We start from the raw sequence: 23,300 nt of genomic DNA, 5'->3' as shown, positions 1-23,300 counted from the left end.
CCTACATTCCCAGAAACCGTATCACTCCTTGGACATTCATCATTCAAACTAATTTTGTCAGCTCAAAATAATCCTTGAAGCAAAGGCAAAGAATAACTTAAAAGATCAAGATGCACAATCATTGCCTAACTGATTAATTCCAGCTTGGTGCATAACCCAGTTACTCCTCTGGAGATCGACCAATGTGATAAAAGAGTTTTTTTCATTCTGATAACCTGTGACTTATGGAGGAAAGTCCTGTCCTTTCCAGTAATCTTCCAATACCCTTTTTTAGTTGCCCCCACTGGTCCTAGCTCCATTACCATATTTCTTGTCCAACATGCTGAAGAAATACCGTTCCAAATCTCTAGCCTTCAAATTCGACATACCTAAAAAACCACCATATAAGAATGAAAAATATTTGAAATATGGAAATATTATTTAAAAAAAAAAAATTTTAGAAAACCGCGTTGAAAAATATATTGGTGGTTACGTTTTATAAATATGCATGTGCATATACATACGTGGAGTTGTACATATAATAATTGACAATACTAATGACACTGATAATTAATTTAGTTTTTTATGCAACTGACACATAAAATAAAACACTGAACCTATTTCCCATGTTCAGCTCCAGTAAAAATCACAAGTCATTGGACTAAGGCGACATGAATACGGAGAAACTTTACCAATTATGAATCCTTTTACTTTCAGCTTCATTGATATTCAACCATATGTTCAGGAAACGTTAAATCTGATTTTCATCATGGTAGCAAAGAATTGAGGTTAATCAATATTCATTAGTTATCTCCTCTCCTTTTTTCGTTTCCTCTGTGGGTAAACAATGCCTAATTAGTTCCTTGTTACAGAACTTTAGACATAAGATTGATTAAATTTCAAAGTAACCATGGAAAACAATGAAGCAAAAAAATACATTATTCAGTCCATAGTTATGTGAATGAAATATCATTTCCTAAACTTTCACTATAGTTTGATCAATGAAGCGATTAAACATTGGTCGTGCCAAATATTCTGGCAACAAAACCTTGTACACCAAAAGACTCTCCGTCAAACCTCTAATATGTATATTCTCTAACAAATGCACATATACAAACATTAAAATGAAGTTTCATAATTCAATACAAAGTATTATCCCGTACAATTAAATAATAGTAATTTCGCCCCCTTAAAACGCTCCTTAAAACGCTTACAGTATTTAAAAAAACTGAAAAAAAATTATGGTTACTGAACTGTGTAAAATTTAATACAAAGACAGCACCATATCAATCTCTGCAAAGGGCCTACTTATACACAAAGCAAACCGTACTGATCATAAATACAGAATAATAAATATTGAACCACATTCTCACTTTAACGGCAAAATCAAAGTAACTAAAATTTATACACGTGTGCTACTCCTTTTACAGTTGACTTTTCAATGCTCAATCAAGCAACTCGATCAGCCTAAAGATCGGCCTTGCAGCGGGATTCAAAAATTGGTGTCTTTATGTATAAAAGCAAAAATCAACTTATGAAGACGTTGGCTATTCCCATCTCTCAATACTCTACCACCGCATCCCAATAAATAAAAGAAAATGAAAATTAACATCTAGTCGAGTTCAAATATAAAGAAGAAAGGGTTTGAGAAGCCTCCCGGGGCATAGTCTAGTAGTGCAAAGAACAGGAGTGGGGTTATATCATGCCTTGCTGACAACTGCAGTGTGAGGGTTCGATTCCTGAAACAAGAAATTAGACTCCTTGTAGGCGTAGTATACAGACAGCTCTTGTTCCTGATCTACTAGGACATACTCCGCGATTTACCTCCCTCACAAAAGCTTTAGGGGGGACGTGGTGGAGGTCCTCAAGGTTGGGGTTCAACCTTTTGAGAAAGGGTTTGAGAAGTATATACTTAGGAGATCCCAAGGCTTGACCTTGTAAATATCGATCTCAGAAATAGCATCGTATTGGAAAGATCTTTCGTAGACTTGTCACCTCAAATGGTATCGAACCAATTCCTCGTCAGTCAAATAGAACCTGAAGCACGGACCCGACCCAACCAACATCATCGTCCCTCCACCAACTTAGACGCATCCATTCTACCTCCATCTCAAGTCCAAACAACCGCCATTCCGTCGGCCTCCGCGGTACAATCGCTGGCGAAGTCTTGTGTATACATATGTGTATGTGAGGAGATGAGATTACCTTAGGTTTTGGTTTGGTTTGTAAGTGTGGAGAGATGAAAAGACGTAAGTGAGAGAGCAAAAGCCAGTTTTTAAGGATATAGTGAAACCTGTTAATGAACATTACAAACTGGACAAATGTGAAAACGAAGGCTACAATAATGAACAGTGATTCTGGGATTGTGTCTTGTAAGATAAGGTAGATGGATATAGTAAAAACTTAATTTTTATCCAAACCAAATAGTGATTAATGTTTAATACTTTGGACCATATTGTGTATCAAGTATTTAAATCACCATTATTTTATTTCCGCGAAGTAATAATCATCATGATCTTTACATTTATATACACAAACGAAGAGTTCAAAACTGAAAAGATACATTGAATTTAAATAAGAACAATCAGGCATTGACTTTCAGGGAGGATTTTTTCATCATATTTTACTATCATGTAAATTGTTCTTTATCTGGATTATGATCATCTTTTTCTTCTACTATTCTTTTTTCTGGGATTACTTTGAAAAATCAGTGAACAGGAGAAAAAGAAATCAGATTTCTTGTTCAGCAGTTTTCCTACACAAGTGGTCAATGAAACAATTGAATGGACCAAGGTATGTTTCTTTTCATTCCTAATTATATGAAAGTCATTAAGGTTTAAGATTTGAGAATTATTGGTTTATGACTAATTGTTTATGTAAGAATAATATTTGATCTGCATGTGCTATCAGAACCTTGCATTTGGAACTCATGATTTTCTATAAAAGATTTTTTTTTCCTTCTTATTTTAAATTTTAAGCCCTAAATTTTTGATAAAAATAATAAGTTTAGAGTGAAAAAATTTGTTTTCAGGGAATAGTTTTAGTTGGTTGAACAATGTAGCTTGAAATACCCTTACTTTTTTTTTACCAATACCCTAGACATTTACAAAGTGTTTGTCTAATTGATAAGTTTATTTTGTACACTTATCCAAGCCAGTAAATTGGAGTATTTGCTAGTAATTTAAATGAGTTATACCTTAATTTTGTGTTAATTATGTTTATTAGGTTGAACTCAATGTAAATTGGTGGAACTGAAAGAAAGAAATTAAAAAGGGGGCAAAAAATGAAAGAAATCCAAAGTATAGGAACCAAAGTTAAACATTCAATAGTTAATTCGGACCATGAATTTAAATGAGTTATATCTTAATTTTGTGTTAATTATATTTATTAGGTTGAACTCAATGCAAATTGGTGGAATTGGAAAAAAAAATTAAAAAGGGGGCAAAAAATGAAAGAAATCCAAAGTATAGGAACCAAAGTATAAACATTCAATAGTTAATTCGGACCATGAAATGATGATTGAAGATCATATAGGATCAATTGGATACAAATGGAGGTCAGAGAAGTGAAATAGAGTTGAAGTATTTGCACAAATCAATTTCCAGCCGAAGAAGATATGCTCCGTTTTGGCCTCTGCTTGAGACCCAATTTTAAGATAGAAAACGTTTAAATTGGAAGAATTTCATTAGTTTTGAGTTAGCTTTTCAATGCATTTTGAATCACCTCAATGAGACAATGGAAGAGAAAGTTATGACCAAAATATCGAAAATTGTTCAAGGACTTGCGATTTTAACTATTTTGGAACCCAAATTGGACGTGATTGTGGCCTATGTTCTAACTCTTATAAATAGAAAACAAAGGTCACACATAAAAGCCAAAAAAAAAAAAAAGAAACCCTCTCGTACCTCTCCATACATAATCGTCTAATCAAATTTATCGAGAACAATGGGTCAATTATTATATTTTGAGAGAAGAGCTAATAAGAATTGAAAGTCAATTATATAAAGAAATTGAAGAATTCAGCTTTGGACTTGAAGATCAACATTTTTTGAATAATTTCATGATCAAGGTGATTTTTTTTATTGTTTTTCTTGTAATTTATATATTAACATGTTAGGTTAGATACGCTTTTATATTGGATGAAGATGAACCCTATTTGTTATTTATTTTTAATTCAAGACTAGTAATTTAATTTAATTCTTGTGTATCTTGATTGATTTTGCAAACCCATTATATTATTTAATTGATTGGTCATCAATTGGATAATTAGGTGCTTGTTGTGGTGTTTGGAGAGCACCAATGGGTACTTACTCTTTTGATCCAGATAAGTGTAGATATAATCTCGCATAAGTGGTGATTTTGCATGAATATTCTGTCTATGTTTGATCACATTAGAGTTTGAGAGTTCTTACATGACCTGCAACCATTATTTAAGGTTCCTTCTCGCAACACTTTGAAGAGCGATATTTTAAAAATCCATGAGTACGAGAAAGCAAAAAATATAGCTGCACTTGAGAAGATTGAGAGTCGAATTTCGATCAATACCAACATGTGGACCTCTTCTAATCAAAAGAAACGATTCATGGTTATCATTACTCATTTCATAGATGATACTTGGAAACTACAGAGTCGAATCATAAGGTACAATGAAAAATTACATTCATTTGTTGTCATAATTTACCAAAATTATATTCTTTTAATTGATTCAACTTGTTCTTGAATGAACTCATGTTTATATACGTGTCGTGCCTACACACTGCTAACGTGCGTTTAGAAACTCTATTGTGCAGCTTACAGGACTAGAATATTGATCTTAAGTTACTAACTTTGACCGTAGATAATTACACCGCAAATGATGCTATGATCAATATTGTGTTAACTAGCTTTGTACTTGTTCTCTTATATTGAATGGTGAATTTTTTCATATAAGATGTTATGCACATATATTAAATCTTATTGTAAAGGATGGGTCGGAGATTATTGCTGGTAGTGTTGCAAAAATCCATTATAGTGTTACTTATTGGACAACTATGCTAAAGAGGTCTAAAAAATTTGAGGTCTTTGCATGTCAATTGAAAATTGATTGTGAGAAAAAATTGGTGCTTGATTGTAAAACAAGGTGGAATTCCACATACTTGATACTTTGTATTGCTTTGATTTTTGAGGATGTTTTTCCTCGTTTGAAATAGAGGAAGTCACAATATAAATGTTTGCCTAGTGATGGAGATTGAGGTTTGGTAAAAGAAATATGTGAAAAGTTAAAGGGTTTTTTTTGAGGTTACTGAATTGTTTTTAGGAATAAAGTATCCAACTGCTAATTTTTTCTTTGCAAATATTTGTGATATCAAACTGTCGTTGTATGAGCGGCTTAAATCTCCTTGTGTGGAAGTTCAAATTATGGCGACCAGTATGATGGAAAAGTTTAACAAGTATTGGAGCGAGATTCATGGAATTTTGGCTTTAGCAGCAGTGTTGGATCTAAGGTATAAGATGATGTTGGTTAGGTATTGTTATCCTCATATTTTTAATCACAAAGTTGCAAGTGAGATTGAAAATCATTATCAAGTGTGTAGCAAGTTGGTGCAAGATTATCAGAATAAGAATGATTCAATTGGGTTTGTAGCTCAGTCTTCTACTTCTCCTTGTCAAACTGAGACGTCAAGTGCTAATAATAAATCAGATCGCATGAGGGAGTTTTATAGATTTCTTTCCAATATTGGAGCTCCTAACAATATGAAAACTGAGCTTGATACTTTATTGGATAAGCCAATATTGCCTTGGTCATATGATTTTGATATATTGACATGGTGGAAAGTATATCCGACTTTATCTCAAATTGCAAAAGATATTTTGGCTATCCCGGTATCTACAGTGGCGTCCGAATCTGCCTTTAGTACTAGTGGTAGATATGTTAGTCCATAAAGAGACAGGTTCATCCCAAAATTTTGGAGGATTTAATGTGTACTCAAGATTGGTTATGGGCCGATATTCACGGTACGATGTATATAAACATTTCCTCGTTCTGAAAAATTTTGAATGTGTAAGTTTATTGAGAAGTTAATTTGAATAATTAAATTTGAGGAAAAATTGCAGTCCTTCATTGTCGTAGTCGTCCTATGTGACATATATATGGCAATTAGTAATTCGATACATTATTGTGGTAGTTTTTTTTATTACTTTATACAACAAATCACTAACCGTCACATGTCTGCCATGTAGGATAACATTATTCTTAAAAAGAAATGGGTACATGAAATTTTGGGCAATTTTTCATCCAATTTTCTAATTTTATGCATTTGAATATAAATTATGTTTTCATATGGCATTACAATTAATACCATGTCCAATGCACATTTTTTGCACACTAGTTAATAGAAATATTCTCATTTCTCATGCTTGAATGTAGAAATTAAATTTAATAAAAATACGATTGACTTGAGAGTAAATCCTATTCGAATATGGAATAAGTATTTTCCTATTATAAGGGTTCAGTAAACGATGAAGGTACAACTCCAATTTTGGGTAAAAAAAATTAAAGAAGTGATCGTTATTTCTTTATCGACGTACCGGAATAATTAAGCTCTGAGGACAACTGAAAAGCCTACCACAATGTGTGTGTGCGTAGTGCAAATAAAATTGAAGGTGTCTCCCTACCAATAATGTCTTCTAAATTATGGCTGCTTTTGAATTTTTTATTTTTATGTATAAGTTATTTTAGATAATAAATATTAGTCACCACCTTCATACCTCGCTGGTTCCAAAATATCTTTATATTCTATTTATTGAACACGAAAATTGATTGTCGGACAAATCAAATGGTAAGTGAGTTCCACAAGTATAATGTTCTTGAGAAACTGTTTGATTCGATTATGTTTGATCTGAATAAACTTGTAAAGAAACTTATGTGTAGGGCCTCAAAATTTCCAAGGTCAGCCATTACCATATTTCATCCTAAAAACTCAAGAAATAATTATTTTATCTGTATATTCGTCCATGCAACCATTTGCACACATGAATAGAATGGGATTGTTGTCTTTGTGACTTTGTTTCCATAGGAAGCTTTGATGAAAAGGTACAAAATGGATCGAGCTTCCATGCATCTCATCTTCATAACTATGTAAAATTTAATCTCTGCTCCCTCGTATGTATCTGGCCTTGAAATAGGGTCAAACTTATACTGTGTAACACAAACAAGTAATTAAGTGTTCTAAAACTTATCTTGCACATTAGTCCAAAATTAATAAAGGATCAAATAGGATATATAAACCTTTGATTAAGTTACGCATGGAGGACAAATTATTTTTCCATGAGATCCCTAATCTTACTTAATGGTCACTAAATCCACGACTCTTAAAAATAGAAGCACAATTAGCAGTTATTAACCGCGGACTAGTGTAGGGTCCTTCCATAATCCTCTGGCTATCCATTTGTAGGCTGCTTCTATTAAATGTAAACCATCCTAACTCACATATTTAGAAGGGTCTTCACAAGTGGTTGATCCTGCATTTCCACGATTAAGTTGACATTGAAAGGTCCTCCTCCTCCACAACATGGAGTTCCTTGCGAAAACCCTACAATAAGGTTTTTTGACAATAGGTATAATGAAACATGTTCATTGTTGACGTGGCAACAACTCTACAATTTTTGACAATTCAATGTTGAATTTTCAAAATTTGGAAGCCCACATCAGCGGTGTATAAGATAATTCTTACTTACCATGGGTTGAAAATCATTTCTCTTCAAAATACATATTGCTATTGCAAGATTAGATTTAAGAACATGATAAACATATTGAACATCAAAAAAAACAATTTTCAAAATAAGCAACCATACTATAAGTTGTGCTATGCGTATATAGCGTAGACTATGTTACAATGAATGTCATGAATTAATGAATTACCTATGAAACACATCTGCAAATATAAGTGTGACATATATCGAACAAAAGGCATAGAAACAATAAAAATATGGCATATTCGAAAACATATTTATTTCAAAATATTCACAAACACCAAATGCAGCATCATTTGCATTTTATGCAAACGGGGGAACATACAATAATTCAACCAAAAAAGAGCTACTTGTGAAAAACTGTTAAGCTGTATTTTTGTGAGGTGCAGCATATTCAAAAACATATATTATTTCAACAAAAAATGAACTACGCATTCCCATTGCAAATTGTAAATATTCACAAATTGTTTTTTGCATTGTAGGTTAAAACTATACGGAAGAGAAAATCTGGCCAAACACAGTTTGTTTATGACTTATCAATCAACAACAAAGAAGAACAAATACATGTGCATTAGGTTTAGTCCACATAAAAAAAGTGAACCAAAATAATAATAATAATAATAATAATAATAATAATAATAATAATAATAATAAAAAATTCTACGTGGTTTGTATTGCTGGACAAAAACTTTCTTCCTGGAGTTGGGATCAGCACGATCCTGTCTCTATGCCTCCACGAATTATTATGTTTTGGGGTCGTCTTCTTTGATGGTGTAGGGCAGAATTCCACAGCCAACACATGCCAAAACCGGGCTCAGTTTACCAAAAACATCGACACCAAAACTTGAGACAACTCCAACACCACCCTATGCCGCCACCGGTCCGGTTGCTATCAATTGGGAAGGAAGAGACTAAGAATATACCCACAATATGTTAACCACAAAGGTCACAGTGAAAGGAGGAAGGAGAGGCCGAGAGAGAGAACTCACAAAGAGGGGATTATTTCACTCTAATGGAGGCCGAGAGAATGAGGGGATTATATGCCAAGTATATTGTCCAAAAAGGTAAGTTACAATTAGGGCTAAGTGGTGGATCAACAAACAAGGCTTGACTCAAATAATTGGGCCTCAACAATAATAATATAGCCTTCCAAGGAATGGTGCGGAAACTGTGAGCAACACTATAAAATAAGTTACTTCGAACGGTCCATAACAAAGTGGATTGTGTTGTCTCATTAATTGTGCCGATGTACTAATCAATCATTAGGTCGAGGCCGATTGATAATAAACAACCGAGGTTACATCATCGCCCGGGGAGGTCGTTTGACAATAAAATTGCCTAACAACCTCCACTTTGGTGTCGAAGGACCTGCAAAGAAAATTGTCTCCCATTAGTGACACCTCTAATAGAAAAACAATAAAATTGGAAATCGTTTACCTGTACCAATGTTTAGAAATTCCTTGCAACTCCTAAACTTTACCAGTGGCAGTACCTTCGTCCCCATATCAGATGGGTTGTAGTGTGTATGAACTTTCTCAAGTCTTACCACCTCTTGAGATACTATATCTCTAATGAAGTGGAGTCTAACATCAATGTGTTTAGTGCGCTCGTGAAAAACAGGATTTTTGCATAAATGTATGGATGACTGACTATCAGAATACACTACCACATAGTCATTCAAAACATATAGTTCATGAAGTAGACCTCTAAGCCATAGAGCTTCTTTAATAGCTTTTGTGGTGGCAATATATTCTGATTCTGTAGTGGATAGTGCAACAATATGTTGTAACTGTGGTTTCCAACTTACACATGAATTAGATAAGGTAAACACGTAAGATGAAGTAGATTTCCTACCATCCCTATCACCCGCATAGTCAGCATATACAAAATCTTTTAATTTTATGCCTTCTCTATTGGCACTAAACTTTAAGCCTACGTTACTAGTACCCTTCAAGTACTTTAACAGTCACTTTAGCGCTTCCCAATGTTCAGGTCCCGGATTAGCCATATATCTACTGAGAGTACTAACAGCAAAACCTAAATCAAGTCTAGTGCAAACCATCAAATACATTATGGAACCAATCATATTTGAGTAAGGTACTCTACTCATGTATTCAACATCACGCTCATTGCAAGGAGATTGTTCCTTAGATAAAACAAAATGATTAGCAAGGGGTTACGTGATAGGTTTGTATTCACTCATATTGAACTTCTTCAATACTTTGGATATATATGGAGACTAATGCAAAAACAAAACAGAATTTGACCTATCTCTTTCGATTTCAATACCTAAGATTCTCTTAGCCTTACCTAGGTCTTTCATGTCAAATTCACCACTTAGTTTTGTTTTTATGTTATTTATCCACTTAGAGGATGATCCAATCAAAAGCATGTCATCCACATAGAGCAACAAAAACAGATAATTATCATCAGTCTCATTGTGTTGAAAGGACAGGCAGTGATCAAATTTACTTCTTTGAAACCCTATAGTGAGTACAAAGGAATCAAACCTCTTGTACTACTGTCTAGGAGATTGTTTTAGCCCATACAAGGACCTTCTCAGAAAACACACATAATCAGGTTTTGACTTATCCTTAAAGCCTTTAGGTTGATTCATGAAAATTTGTTCATCAAGCTCACCATCTAAGAAAGCAGTTTTTACGTCAAGTTGTTCAAGTTCCCAGTCAAATTGTGCAACTAATGCGAGCATGACCCTAATAGTGGTGAACTTAACAACTGGTGAGAAAATTTCATTATAATCAACGCCCTCCTTCTGTGTGTAGCCTTTAGCCACTAACCTAACTTTAAACCTTAGGGGTTCCAAACTGCTAGTTCCTTCCTTAACCTTAAAAACTCATTTGCAATCAACAATTGATTTATTCTTAGGCCTAGGTACTAGCTCCCAAATATGATTCTTTTCCAGAGAACTCATCTCTTCTTTCATTGCCTTAAGCCATTGATTAGATTGATCACTGCCTATTGCTTCTTCAAAAGTCTTTGGCTCTTTATCAGCTAGTTCTTCATAACTAGCCTAGGCAAAAGCTAATTCAGATTCAAAACCAAACCTTCTAGGTTCCCTCGACTGTCTCCTCTCTCTATCTCTAACTAAGTTATAGTTAGCTAAGGGATTCTCTTCCTCATAGTGTTCTTCTGTCACTATTTCGTTACTATTTTCCACTTCGGGTTCCTGAGTTTGAGTCTCCACCTCATTTGAGACAGTAGGGGCAGGTGGACTGAGTTTTCCTAACTCCACCTTAAATTGGTCTCTCTCTTCACCCGATTCTACTTCACTCTCGGGTTCAGTTTTCCCTTTAATACATGGCATTTCTTTTTCGTTAAACGTGACATCTCTACTTATGATGATTTTAACTCCGTTTTTACTTCTATCCCATAATCTATAACCCTTAACACCTTCAGGGTATCCTAAGAAAACACACTTCCTAGCTCTAGGTTCCAGCTTACCCTCACTTTGATGAGAAAACGTTGTACAGCCAAAAGTTCTAAGTATCGAGTAATCACTCAATTTACCCGACCATCTCTCATGTGGAGTATCACCATTCAATGCAGCAGAGGGTGTAAGATTAATCAAATAGCAAGCTGTCATAACAGCCTCACCCCAAAATGACTTGGGAACACCCGAACTGATCATCATGCAACGTACTTTATCAAGTATGGTTCTATTCATCCTTTCTGCTACCCCATTTTGCTGAAGGGTGTAGGGAACAGTCTTATGTCTAGTTATACCGCTTTCTTTACACATACTATCAAATTCTTTATTGCAGAATTCTAGGCCATTATCTATCCTTAAAAATTTGATTTTCTTGCCAGTCTGCTTCTCCACTTGTCTCTTCCAATTATTAAAACTATTGAAGGTCTCAGATTTATCCTTCAAAAGATAAACCCACACTTTCCTAGTGTAGTCGTCAATAATAGATAGGAAATACCTATTACCACCCGATGTAGGGTTATTGGCAGGGCCCCAAAGGTCAGAATGCACATATTCGAGCATGCTTTTAGCTCTATTAATACTCGTGGAGAAAGAAGTTTTGTGATGCTTGCCAAGCACACAATGATCACAAAATGGCAAATCTGACACACAGTCATTACCAAAAGCACCCTTTTCATTAAGTAGCTTAAGTCCCTTGACTCCTATGTGAGCAAGCCTATTGTGCCATGTGTGTGTGTGATCAATCTTGACAGAGGAGATAGAGGAATTCATATCTCTAATCACTTCCCCAGTAGTAATGTATATATCGTTTTTCTTAATTCCCTTAATGGAAACTAAAGCTCCCTTGATCATTTTTAGCATACCATTTCCAATTTTACCAGTAAAGTCATCCTTCTCAAGTCTCCCTACTGAAATCAAATTCCTAGACAATTCAGAAATATATCTAACATCCTTTAACGTATACACAAAACCCGTGTCAAATTTTACGTTTATGTCACCAATTCCAGCGATAGTATAGGTAAAGTTATCACACAGCCCAACATGCCCAACTTTAGATTCATGCAACTTACAAAATCAGTTCTTTTCAGACGTCACATGAAAAGATGCACCAGAATCAAGTATCCACTCATGGATGCGGGAATTAGCAGTTAGATTTAATTCAGCAGTGTATGCAGCTGGACTTGTAATCATATAGACCTCACCATCATTTATATCAGAAGTAGATGCTAACACATATACCTCATCTCTCTCCTTAGCTTTTAGCTTACCCTTCTCCTTATGACAATCCTTTATAAAATGCCCTGTGTTTCCACAACCATAGCATTTTCTCGCCTTAGTTCTAGATTTTGATCTAGACCTACCTTTGCTCTTCTTTTTCCATCCATTACCACTTGCCTCGCCACTAGTTTGATATCCCTCATGACTATTTTGCCTAAATTGAGTTCTACCCCGCATCATATGTACTTCACCATTCCTTTTATCATGTTTTTCAGCCTTAATTTCCATTTCTTTACTTCTAAGGGAATCTATGACAATTTCAGGTGTTAACGTGTCTCTACCATACTTAATGGCATTTTTAACTTCCTTATAGGAATCAGGGATTGCATTTAGCAAAATTATAGCCTTATAAGTTTCGGACACAGTCTCATCACAATTAACTATGTCTTGCACCAATTTGTTAAACACGTCTAGATTGTCATCAAGATCCTTTGAGGAATCCATTTTGAAACTAAAAAAACGTTCAAGCAGGTAAAGTTTATTAGGTGTAGACTTAAGCAAATACAAGTCTTCTAATTTCTTCCGAAGTTCTTAGGTGTTTTTTAATTTACCCACCTTTCTTAAAACCGCGTCGGACAAGTGTAAGATAATTGAGGTATAAGCAAGCTCATCGGCTTCTTCTCTTTGTTCTTGTGAAAAATCAGTTGAAAAATTGCCTTCAATGGCTTTTGAAACCTTTTGTTGGACTAAAATACCATTCATTTTTTGTTGCCAAATAGCAAAGTCACACTTTCCATTAAAAATTCCCAAATCAAAACTATGAGTTGTCATCTTCACACAATAGCCAAAAAAAAAATGCACAAACCACAATCAAACCACACAAAGTAGTCCTAGGGGTCACGGACAATATACACTGTTCTAGATTCTCAGGGTTTCGTAAAACTCGCGGTCTTAGATCAAGGGAATGTTCGAAAGGGTAAAGTCACGGTATTTCTAACCGAATAAGTAAGCAGCGGAAATAACAATGCAGCAAAAAATACGTCTAGCAGAAAACTAGTCCCACAGTAATTTTGATCACTAAGAATTACAAAACTGATTTTAAAACCCAAAAACAAATACTTAATCAAAAGGATCAATTAAAAGCACATAACCCTAATTCTAGCACAAGCAATGGTTGCCAAGTAATGACAACCCCCAACCTATTGTCACCCCACACGGTGACGCGCTAATGCTGAAAAATTAACGGGTTAAGCCAATTTACCAGAGCGGACGTGTCTGAGTCCGTATTATCGAGAGAAATGCGAATCACTGCTTTAGGACCGCAATCTTGGCCTAAAGTAATTCAGTAGATATATGCAGATTCAACCGTCGATCCACCAGGGGCAAAATTGTCCAACTTTTCTGTATAACCTGAAACAGAAAATAAACAGTGTCAGTGCGTTCAGGGGATTAAACTAAGCAAACTGCCCGAAGGAAGCTCGCCCAGAACCGCCGCCGCCGCCGCCGCCACGCGCCACTGCCGAGGGAGCGCCTCAGCCTGCTGATCCCGAATATGGGATCGGTTTCGCCGGAAAGTGGCTGGATTGGCCGGAAAACGAGGTTGCAACCACGGTTCTTCAAACCCAAATCGTGATTGCCGTCGATTTTTGTCAAATTTCAGGCCGGGAAAGCTTCTACTGGCTCTGATACCAGATGTAGGCAGAATTCCACAGCCAACACATGCCAAAACCGGGCTCAATTTACCAAAAACATCGACACCAAAACTTGAGACAACTCCAACACCAACCTATGCCGCCACCGGTCCGGTTGCTATCAATTGGGAAGGAGGAGACTAAGAATATACCCACAATATGTTAACCACAAAGGTCACAGTGAAAGGAGGAAGGAGAGGCCGAGAGAGAGAACTCACAAAGAGGGGATTATTTCACTCTAATGGAGGCCGAGAGAATGAGGGGATTATATGCCAAGTATATTGTCCAAAAAGGTAAGTTACAATTAGGACTAAGTGGTGGATCAACAAACAAGGCTCGACTCAAATAATTGGGCCTCAACAATAATAATATAGCCTTCCAAGGAATGGTGCGGGAACCGTGAGCAACACTATAAAATAGGTTACTTCGAACGGTCCATAACAAAGTGGATTGTGTTGTCTCGTTAATTATGTCGATGTACTAATCAATCATTAGGCCGAGGCCGATTGATAATAAACAACCGAGGTTACATCATCGCCCGGGGAGGTCGTTTGACAACAAAATTGCCTAACAAATGGCTTTCTTTTTCCGTAGCCCATATGTGTATTGCGTCTAGGGTTTCCATAGTAGAGTCTAATGAGACTTGATATTTGAAGTGTAATAGCAGGAACAAAGTTGCTGCAGGTAAAGTGTGTGTTATGTTATGGATTACACTATCCATTTGGCATGATCTACACTATTGATTCTCCCCCCCCCCCCCCCAACCCCCAACTTCCATCAATAAATGAATTCTCCCCACACAGCGTTCCAGCTGGAAACGACCGATAATATAGATAATTTAATTGTTACAACATGTTCATCAATTTTTAAAAAGTTACTCATTGCTCAATAAACATTGCTCATCAAAATTTTAAAAATTACTCGTTACTTACTAAACTTTATTCTAGGTAATACCGATGGAAATGATATAAGTGATTGAGGTATAATTTTGTTCAAATTTGGGTGAACATTTTCTTTTAGCATTAGACAATCCCAACCTTTGACTTAATTACAAATCATGTCATTTCATCCATTTTTGTTATTAAATCTGCATAAATGATGAATATTTCCTCCTCTTCAGATTTAAAAAAAAAAAAGAGAGGAGAAAGTAGCTAAATAAAAAAATAAAGAAAATATTATAGCATGAGTTCTATATCATTTAAAAAAAAAAGCTCTATATGGCCGGGGTCACCTGGACCCTAAGACCTCCACCAACAGAGGGAGCCACTGGATGGCCAGGGTCCATGTGGACCTGGCTAAGTAACTTTATTGTTCAACAAAAGCAAATAAATCATTTTCTTTCGAATGACACCTCACCTCACCTCACCTCATCCGAACTACAACCTGTCACACATTGCAACTCACCAGCCATCGCTATCATAATTATCTTCACAATCCATTAGAAATTAAAAATTTGAGGTTGAATCTTTAATTTGGAAAATGAGCTTGTCTCTACTGTGAGACTGCCCCCTCGACTGGAGAAACGAAGAGCTGAAATGTTTGAGGGCAGATTAACAATAAATTACAAAGGTCGAAATTGAAAAATGTATTTTTCCTAAAAAGAAAGAAAATACGTAACTAAATAGTAACAATAAAATAACACCAAAAATACATGGTAAATTATTTTGGACGATTTTGTAGGTGCACCAACTTTTCCTTATTCTAACAATTTTGCTTCTTGGAAGTAGTCGCATTGCTTACAAGCACACGAGACAAATTTTTAGAGAAACTTTGAACTTAAAAATACACAAAACATGGTATTTAAGTCAAATTTTCCAGCAATACAAAATTATTCAATTTTACCAAGATCATGTACTTTAATTTTTAATTTTTTTAATTTTTTAATTTTTTTAATTTTTTGAAATCCCAAAATCATTGAAAGGGTGGTCAAAAAGGATTTCACACAAAAAAAAAAAAAAAAATTAGACTAAAATACCTTTCTTGCATGGAAATGTATCTAGTTCATGTCCAACATAGGATCCCATACTATAAGACTTGACTTTTGCATTAAACTACAATGGGAAATATAGACCTTCGATTAATTTACACAAGGAGGATGAATTATTTTCCAATTAGACCCATAATCTTACTTAATCTAAATCCACGACTCTTAAAGCTAGAAGCACATTTAGCAGTTATTAGCTGCGGACTAGTGTAGGGTCCTTCCAGGAAACCTCTGGCTATCCATTTGTAGGCTGCTTCTGTTAAATGTAAACCATCCCAATTCACATATTTAGATGGGTCTTCACAAGTGGTTGATCCTAAATCTCCACAATGCACGGTCAAGCTGACATTGAAAGGTCCTTTCCCTCCACAGCATGCAGTAAGAGTCCCTTTCGTAAATCCTACAATAAGTTATTTTTAATTAAAAAATTACTTAAATTTAAGCAAATATTAAGCTTATTCAAACGTAATGTATTGATATGGAAGTTGAATTAAAATAATGTACCATATTTGTCGGGGGAGAGATAAATGGACATTGTAGCATTGTAATAATCCACATAGATAATGGTAGTATGAGTGTGAATCTGTCGAATGCGCTCCAGCTCCATTTGGAGTAGACTATTATGGTACTCAGAGAATATATTTAGCTGACTAATACATCCTGTATTCGGATCTCGAATATATTTTTCCTTGTAACGTTCAAAATAAGTAAGATAATACGCCAAACATCCAATTGGAAAGTTCCCAGGCACCATTAGTGTAGTGGCTCCAACTTTAATCAATTCCTAGCGTGACAAGAAAATATTAGTAAAATTTAATTTACATATATTATTCTGACCAAATTTATACTGCATAATATAATTAAAGGCTTAAGAAAAATATTTGTAAGTGCTTACTTCAATTGTTAAACCGATTGTTTTGACGACCCGAGGGATAAATGATCCAACTTCTTCTTCGGCTTTCCCTCCCAATAATGCATGATTATAATCGTTACCTCCTATTTCTCCCATGAGAACTAGTGAGGTCTGAAGAAATTTTTTACAATCTGCATAAAACAGTATTTAATTAAGAAATTCCAGATTAATATACTAAAGTCCACTGTGTACGTTGCTATGCAGCATTATTATTCTTATGACTGTCGAAATAATAAAATATATACCCACATGCTACGCCCACTTAGATGCTCATTCGATCCTTTTCTTTTATTATTAAACTAAATTAAATATGAATTTGACACGTGTTCATTGATTTTCTAAAAGTAACTCAATTCATTATACAATTTTTTAAATTCTTTTTATAGATCTCGTAGTTCATGTGCAAGTTAATTATTTAGATTGTCGCCACTTTGCGAAGCACCAAATCCTCGAGATATCTAAGTGAGTAAAAAATTATTTGGTGCACCTAATGAGCTATATGGAAAATAATTGGTACTCAAGTCTTTGTCATTCACCAACCCTATCTTTTGGGAAAATAGAAGTATTATTTCACAGTCGATCCAACATTTGAGCTATATCAAAATTGAAATGTTAAAATGCATGCGAACTTGCAAGATTCAGTCATAATCAAAGAGTATAGGAAATATAGATTACAATTTCTTTCCTTACTACTCCTTAATATTTAATCTTGTCTGTTACAATTTTTTAAAACTCATTTTCAACCATATATTTTCTTAATAAAATAATTTTGTACATGAATTAATAACTTTTTCGTACCTTTTAACTACACAATTTTAAAAAATGTTACTTTTCATAAAATTTATTCTCGAAAAATATACATTAAATAAGCTCTTAATACCCTACTTAACCAATCAAGCCCCTACTATTTTAATGGGTAATTATATATATATATATATATATATATATATATATTCGAATGTAAAATTTGGCCATTTACAAATGATTTATAAATTTTGCCAAATTGGGTTCAAGTGTAAAAAAAATGAGCAATAGCCCAATAAATGAAGAAAAATATGTTCTTAATTTTTTTAATTTATAAATTTGATAAAAATATATTAAAAAGATTCAACACAGCTCTAGAAAATATATAGTTGTACTAAAAAGTATTCAAAACAATATAGACAATAAATTTAATCCCTTGTTTGGTTTAGTTAAGAAAGTTAATAAAATTAAATTTAATTCAATAATTAATTTTAAACACACATTTTTGGATCCAAAAATGCTATCAATTTTTCGACCACATGTTTCATCAATTTTTATCAAGATCTAATAATTGATTTTTAGCAAAATAAAATTTGGACTAAATAATTTTTAATTTAATATAAGAATGTCATACCATCTCTTCATATTATGTATTACAAATAGTTAGAGATCTATCCAAATCCCAGCAATATCAATTTAAAAAAAACAAGCAATACTAGATATATAAAATCATAAGGATTTTTCTATAAATTATAATCTTAATCGATATTATCAATCTATGGACTATTAATTTATTGAGGTTCTAGGGTATTTTAATTTTTTCAGTAAAACATCACACAAATAACGGGAGCTTCTTCTTACTTGAGGGTTCATGGCAAATTGTAGACAAAAACTCTTTGAACCAACTCATCTGAGCCGCCAGAGAGACATTTGCATAAGGAATTTTGACTCCTATTTTTGCAAAAAATGAGTCCTCCAGAGCTGTACTTCCGCCCACTGCAAAATTCACACCTTCCCGATAATTCCTTCTGTTTACATTTCCTTCGCCGTGGAATGGCGGCACAAATGGAAGCCCCATATCTTGAGCTGCAAGGATAGCACATATCAACAACCCAAGAGAATATATCCGTATGTAATATTTGTATGTACTGCCTGAAAGAACTCTCTCTCTCTCTCTCTCTCTCTCTGTGGGCAGTTGACTTACCAATGAAATCGATGATAAGACGGCCGTCAGAGAATCGACCGGTGGGATGATGAAAAAAAGTTTCTCCGTAAGGAAGGAACCCACATCTTGGCTTCTTGTTGGACGAAGTTGATTCTAAATAAAGCAAATTTCCAGTATCAGCAAGTGAATCACCAAAACTGATTATGGATTTGTAGCATCCACGTGCATATTTGTTTGCTGATAATAGAAAGAGAACTGCACATGCAAATGCAATTTTTAATGGTGAAATTTTTGAAGCCATGGCTGAGACAAAAAGCAGACTTTCTTAATAATTATGGGCATGCGGGAATATATATATATATATAAACAGGACAAGTTCATGTGCTGCAAATTACCTAAGTTAATTTGTATACGGTGAGCCCATAGGTCTCTTTGGAAAAAATTATTGTCTGCGACAAAATATGATCGACTTGGTGAAACTAGTTAATTAGAAAAATCAATATCACATAATTGTGCCTTCGGCAAAATTAGAAGTACAAAAATCAGACCCTAAGCTACATCCCTCCATTTTGCACTCCTTCAGATCCATCCCCTTCATCAGCAGGAGTTGAGGGCTCTGTTGGAATGAGTTTCTCCTTCATTGAGGCCAAATCTAGCTGAGGGTACGACGAGCCTTTTCAAGATCTCATTATATGCGACCCCTCCCTAGTACATTCCGAGACCGTCACATTCAGCCATTTCGTGAAAATGGGCAATGTATTCATGAACTGCCCCATCCACTTGTTGCCTCAGGGTTGCAGCCTCTGCAGTGAGCTCTTCGACCTTGGCTTTCAATTCTGCTTTCTCTTTATTAGCTACTTCCAAACCCGTCGAAGCAATCTTCTGAAAATTATCAGAATTCTCAACCCGCTTCATCAGAGCATTCACCTCGGATCTGCAAAGATGAACTGCTGTGGTTAGGTCCTTATTTTTTAAGTCAGCTGCTCCATTGTTGACTCCAACTCAGCCTGCTTCAACTTTGAGGACTCGAGGGCCTCTCCTACAGCGAAGGCCTCAGCTTTCAATTTTTTGGCCTATGCCTCCACCTCAGTAGCTCTACGCTCGAACTTCCAGTTGGCCCTTTGTAGCCTCCTCATGTCCATTTGGTCATTTACGAAGAAACTCTGTGACCGAGCCTACATAGCGAGCCTCACCTCTACCATGTCCACCGCGTCACATATCTCGGTGTAGAAGGAGTACTTGTCCGTCCAATATTCATGATACACCCTTGCCGTCGATTGGACCTCAGCGGAGAGCATCTCCATCACCTCGGGTGTAATCTCATTGGATCTACCTCCCTAAAATGTTTTGGGCTTGGCCCTCTTAAGTAGAGCTTTTGATAACTTGCCTGCCCCATGGCCTCTTCACGAGGCCCCCTCTTCTTCGACCGTCTCTTCTGCTTCAATTATTTTTATCGTAGAAATTGGTTCTGCCTCAATTGGTTTCTTAAGTGACTCGTCAATCGTTGTCTGTCACTTGAGAGGCGGTGGGGACCCATCATTTTTCGTGAGGACCAACATCATTTTCTTCTCACCTCCGGAAGGCTCAACTTTCTCTTTACCCTTTGCCTCTCCTTTCTTCTCTAGAGGAGGAGATGGGTTCAACTTCGATAGTTGAGCCATTTCGTCCTGCTCATTTTTGTACATAGTCTAACCGGAGCTCAGAGGTTTCTTCTTCTTCTCCTCAGCGAGCCGTCTCATAAAGAATTTGTCTAGCTTGACATATTCATTCTTGTCGTGTTGCTCTGCAAATAAAAATAATTAACATTGGCAGCACGATAAGTACCCTCAAATGGAATTGGACGACACACTAACCCTTAGTCGGCATCAGAAGATGGGTCACGAAGAGGTTTCTCTTCCCTTGTATCATCCTGAAGAACCTCTTCTCCAATGGCAGCTCATAAATGGCCTTTATGGCAGTCCCACTCAACTGGCTCCAACTCGAACCAGTCGACTGCAGCTGCAGAAAAAGCGAATTGGAAAAACACAAGGCAAATGGAGAATACAAGTTCTCGATTGGAAACAAACTCACTATATTCATGGTATTGAGTCGAAATAGTAATCTCTGGTACCACATTCCCCTCTACTGTCAACCAGAGACCACTAACCCAGAACCATGAAGACTTCCAGTTTTTGATGGACGTAGGAGTGCCCTCGATGAAGGGGAAATGCGAACCCCAAGGGTTAATGCAATATTATCCCTTACAATCTTCCCCCCATTAGAGAGATTGAAACAAAGTTTGGAAAACATGATATCCTCGCCAAGAGTGAACTCCTTCCAAAGAAGGTATGCCCCGGCCATCTGGCTCCATGTGTTTGGTACTAGCTGGGTTGGAGCTACGTCATACTGCCTAAGCAAGTATCTAAAAAAGGAATGTAGAGACTGTTATATATTTATGGTATAAATATAAAATGTGAAAGAAATAATCAAATTAGATAAAGTGTCAAAGTGGTGGGAAATGTGACATTTGTGTGGGACGTCAGGGGTTCGAATCACTTCCCACGCAAATATTAAAATGTCTTGATTTGGGCCTTGGGGCCTTGAGCTCTTGGGCTTCCTTGACTAAAATAAATATATTTTTTTTCTTCATTATTTAATGGGTAAAACTAGCCAGTATTTTATGACTGTTTGTTTTTGTAACAACTCACTAACTGCCATTAAAACACCCACTACTCAGTCATTAAAATTCTGCATTAACATGGTGAAGACTGTTACTACCATCTTGCCTATATAAACCCATATCTTGCTTTGGGAAAAGACACACAAAAAGAAAATAGAATCAATCACTCTTTTCATATTGTGAATTTCTTATATTCGGGTTTTTATACCTATTCTGGAGTACAATTGAGAGTTCTAGAAAAACCATTCGTGATTGCTGCATAAGTGGTTTACGATCGTTGTATCCTGGGAGTGATTGTCCACGGAGGTCACAGCAATTATTGACGGGCAATTTCACTTTAGGACATCGTGCTGTCACGAGACTCGATCGATAAGTTTTATATTTCTGCATTATATTGTTCTGATCACCGCTGCAACTAATTATTTTTCCAACAGTCTAAAGTGAAATTATCTTTATAATTAGTTGCCATGTCTGCCGTAGATATATCTGTTCCTAAGTATTCTGAAAAGCATGAGTTGTTTGATGGAAAGAATTTTAAGAGATGGCAAATGAAATTGCGATTTTATTTGACAACACTTAAAGTCGTTGATGCTATTGAATTAGATAAACCTGGTTTTACAATTGCTGAAGGATATAAAATCTGTGAGGGCTTTCAAGTGTCAGCTATAATTGAAAAATTGCCACCTTCTTGGAAAGAGTATAAAAATAGTTTGAAGCATAAGAGAAAAGAAATGTCCTTAGAGGATCTGATTATCAGGATTAGAATCGAGGAGGACAATAGAATGGCAGAACGTAAGGAAAGGCCAAATTTTGATACCAAGGCTAATCTTATTGAAAGAAGTTCTGGGACTAAGAAACCAATTGGAAATTGTACAAGGGGTCAGAATTTTAAAGGCAGAAATAAGGGAAAACAATTTGTAGGAAAGAACAATCGGTCTAAGCCCCAATTTAAAAATAAAAGTGTTGGTGATTGTTTTGTTTGTGGTAAACCAGGTCACTTTGCATAGGATTGCAGAAATAGGAAAGGAGAAGCTGTGAAGCATCAGGCACATGTGGTAGAGGATGGGAATTTCTCTGCTATGGTGACAGAAGTGAATCTAGTAAGCAACATGACAGACTGGTGGGTAGATTCTGGAGCTACCAAGCATATTTGCTGCACAAGAGGTGCATTTTCTTCATTCACTCCCGCTAGTGATGGAGAATGTCTGTTCATGGGCAATGCTTCCTCCTCCAAAATAGAGGGGAAAGGAACTGTAACGCTTAGATTTACTTCTGGAAATATCCTTAATTTGAAGGATGTCCTTTATGTACCTGATATTAGGAAAAATCTAGTATCTGGATCTATCTTAGTAAAAAAGGGTTTTAAGATTGTATTTGAAAGTGGTCAAGTTGTACTGTCTAAGGGTGGTTCCTTTGTTGGGAAAGGGTATGCAGATGAGAATCTGTTTAAACTCAATGTCTCTGTGATTAACAATAAAGCATCTAGCTCTTCCGTTTACTTGTTGGATTCTTATGATTTGTGGCATGCTAGACTTGGACACGTTAATAAAACTTCTATTAAAAAATTAATGACTTTGGGAAACATTCCCAAAATCGATAATTGTCCAAATTCAAAATGTGAAACGTGTGTTGAATCTAAATATTCTAGAAAACCATTTCCTCGTGTTGATAGGACTACTTCGGTCTTAAGTTTAATACATTCGGATTTATGTGACTTAAAATGATATGTTACTCGTGGTGGAAATAAATATTTCTTAACTTTCATTGA

At 35.6% G+C, this 23,300-nt stretch overlaps 1 protein-coding gene across 1 annotated transcript; it reads right to left on the bottom strand.

Moving 5' to 3' along the window:
* Positions 1-16,080: 16,080 nt before the first annotated feature.
* On the bottom strand, positions 16,081-19,175 carry LOC111370288 (GDSL esterase/lipase At1g28570-like). Its single transcript, XM_022991964.1, has 5 exons — positions 18,913-19,175; positions 18,570-18,794; positions 16,947-17,095; positions 16,556-16,835; positions 16,081-16,451 (listed from the first exon to the last, which is right to left on the bottom strand). The coding sequence occupies exons 1-5, from the start codon at positions 19,172-19,174 to the stop codon at positions 16,168-16,170; spliced, it is 1,200 nt and encodes a 399-aa protein (XP_022847732.1). The 5' UTR covers position 19,175; the 3' UTR covers positions 16,081-16,167.
* Positions 19,176-23,300: the final 4,125 nt, after the last annotated feature.

Source organism: Olea europaea, chromosome 21, assembly GCF_002742605.1.
Source record: "Olea europaea var. sylvestris chromosome 21, O_europaea_v1, whole genome shotgun sequence".
In the NCBI taxonomy this organism is placed as follows: domain Eukaryota; kingdom Viridiplantae; phylum Streptophyta; class Magnoliopsida; order Lamiales; family Oleaceae; genus Olea; species Olea europaea.
This window is presented reverse-complemented; position numbering and strand designations above follow the sequence as displayed.

Excerpts from the sequence above, each read along its gene's own strand:
- LOC111370288 (XM_022991964.1), bottom strand. The coding sequence starts at position 19,174 with ATGGCTTCAAAAATTTCACCATTAAAAATTGCATTTGCATGTGCAGTT. Across the intron at positions 18,795-18,912 it reads TCTTATCATCGATTTCATTG|CTCAAGATATGGGGCTTCCA; the intron begins GTAAGTCAACTG and ends CTATCCTTGCAG. Across the intron at positions 16,452-16,555 it reads TCTCTCCCCCGACAAATATG|GATTTACGAAAGGGACTCTT; the intron begins GTACATTATTTT and ends AACTTATTGTAG.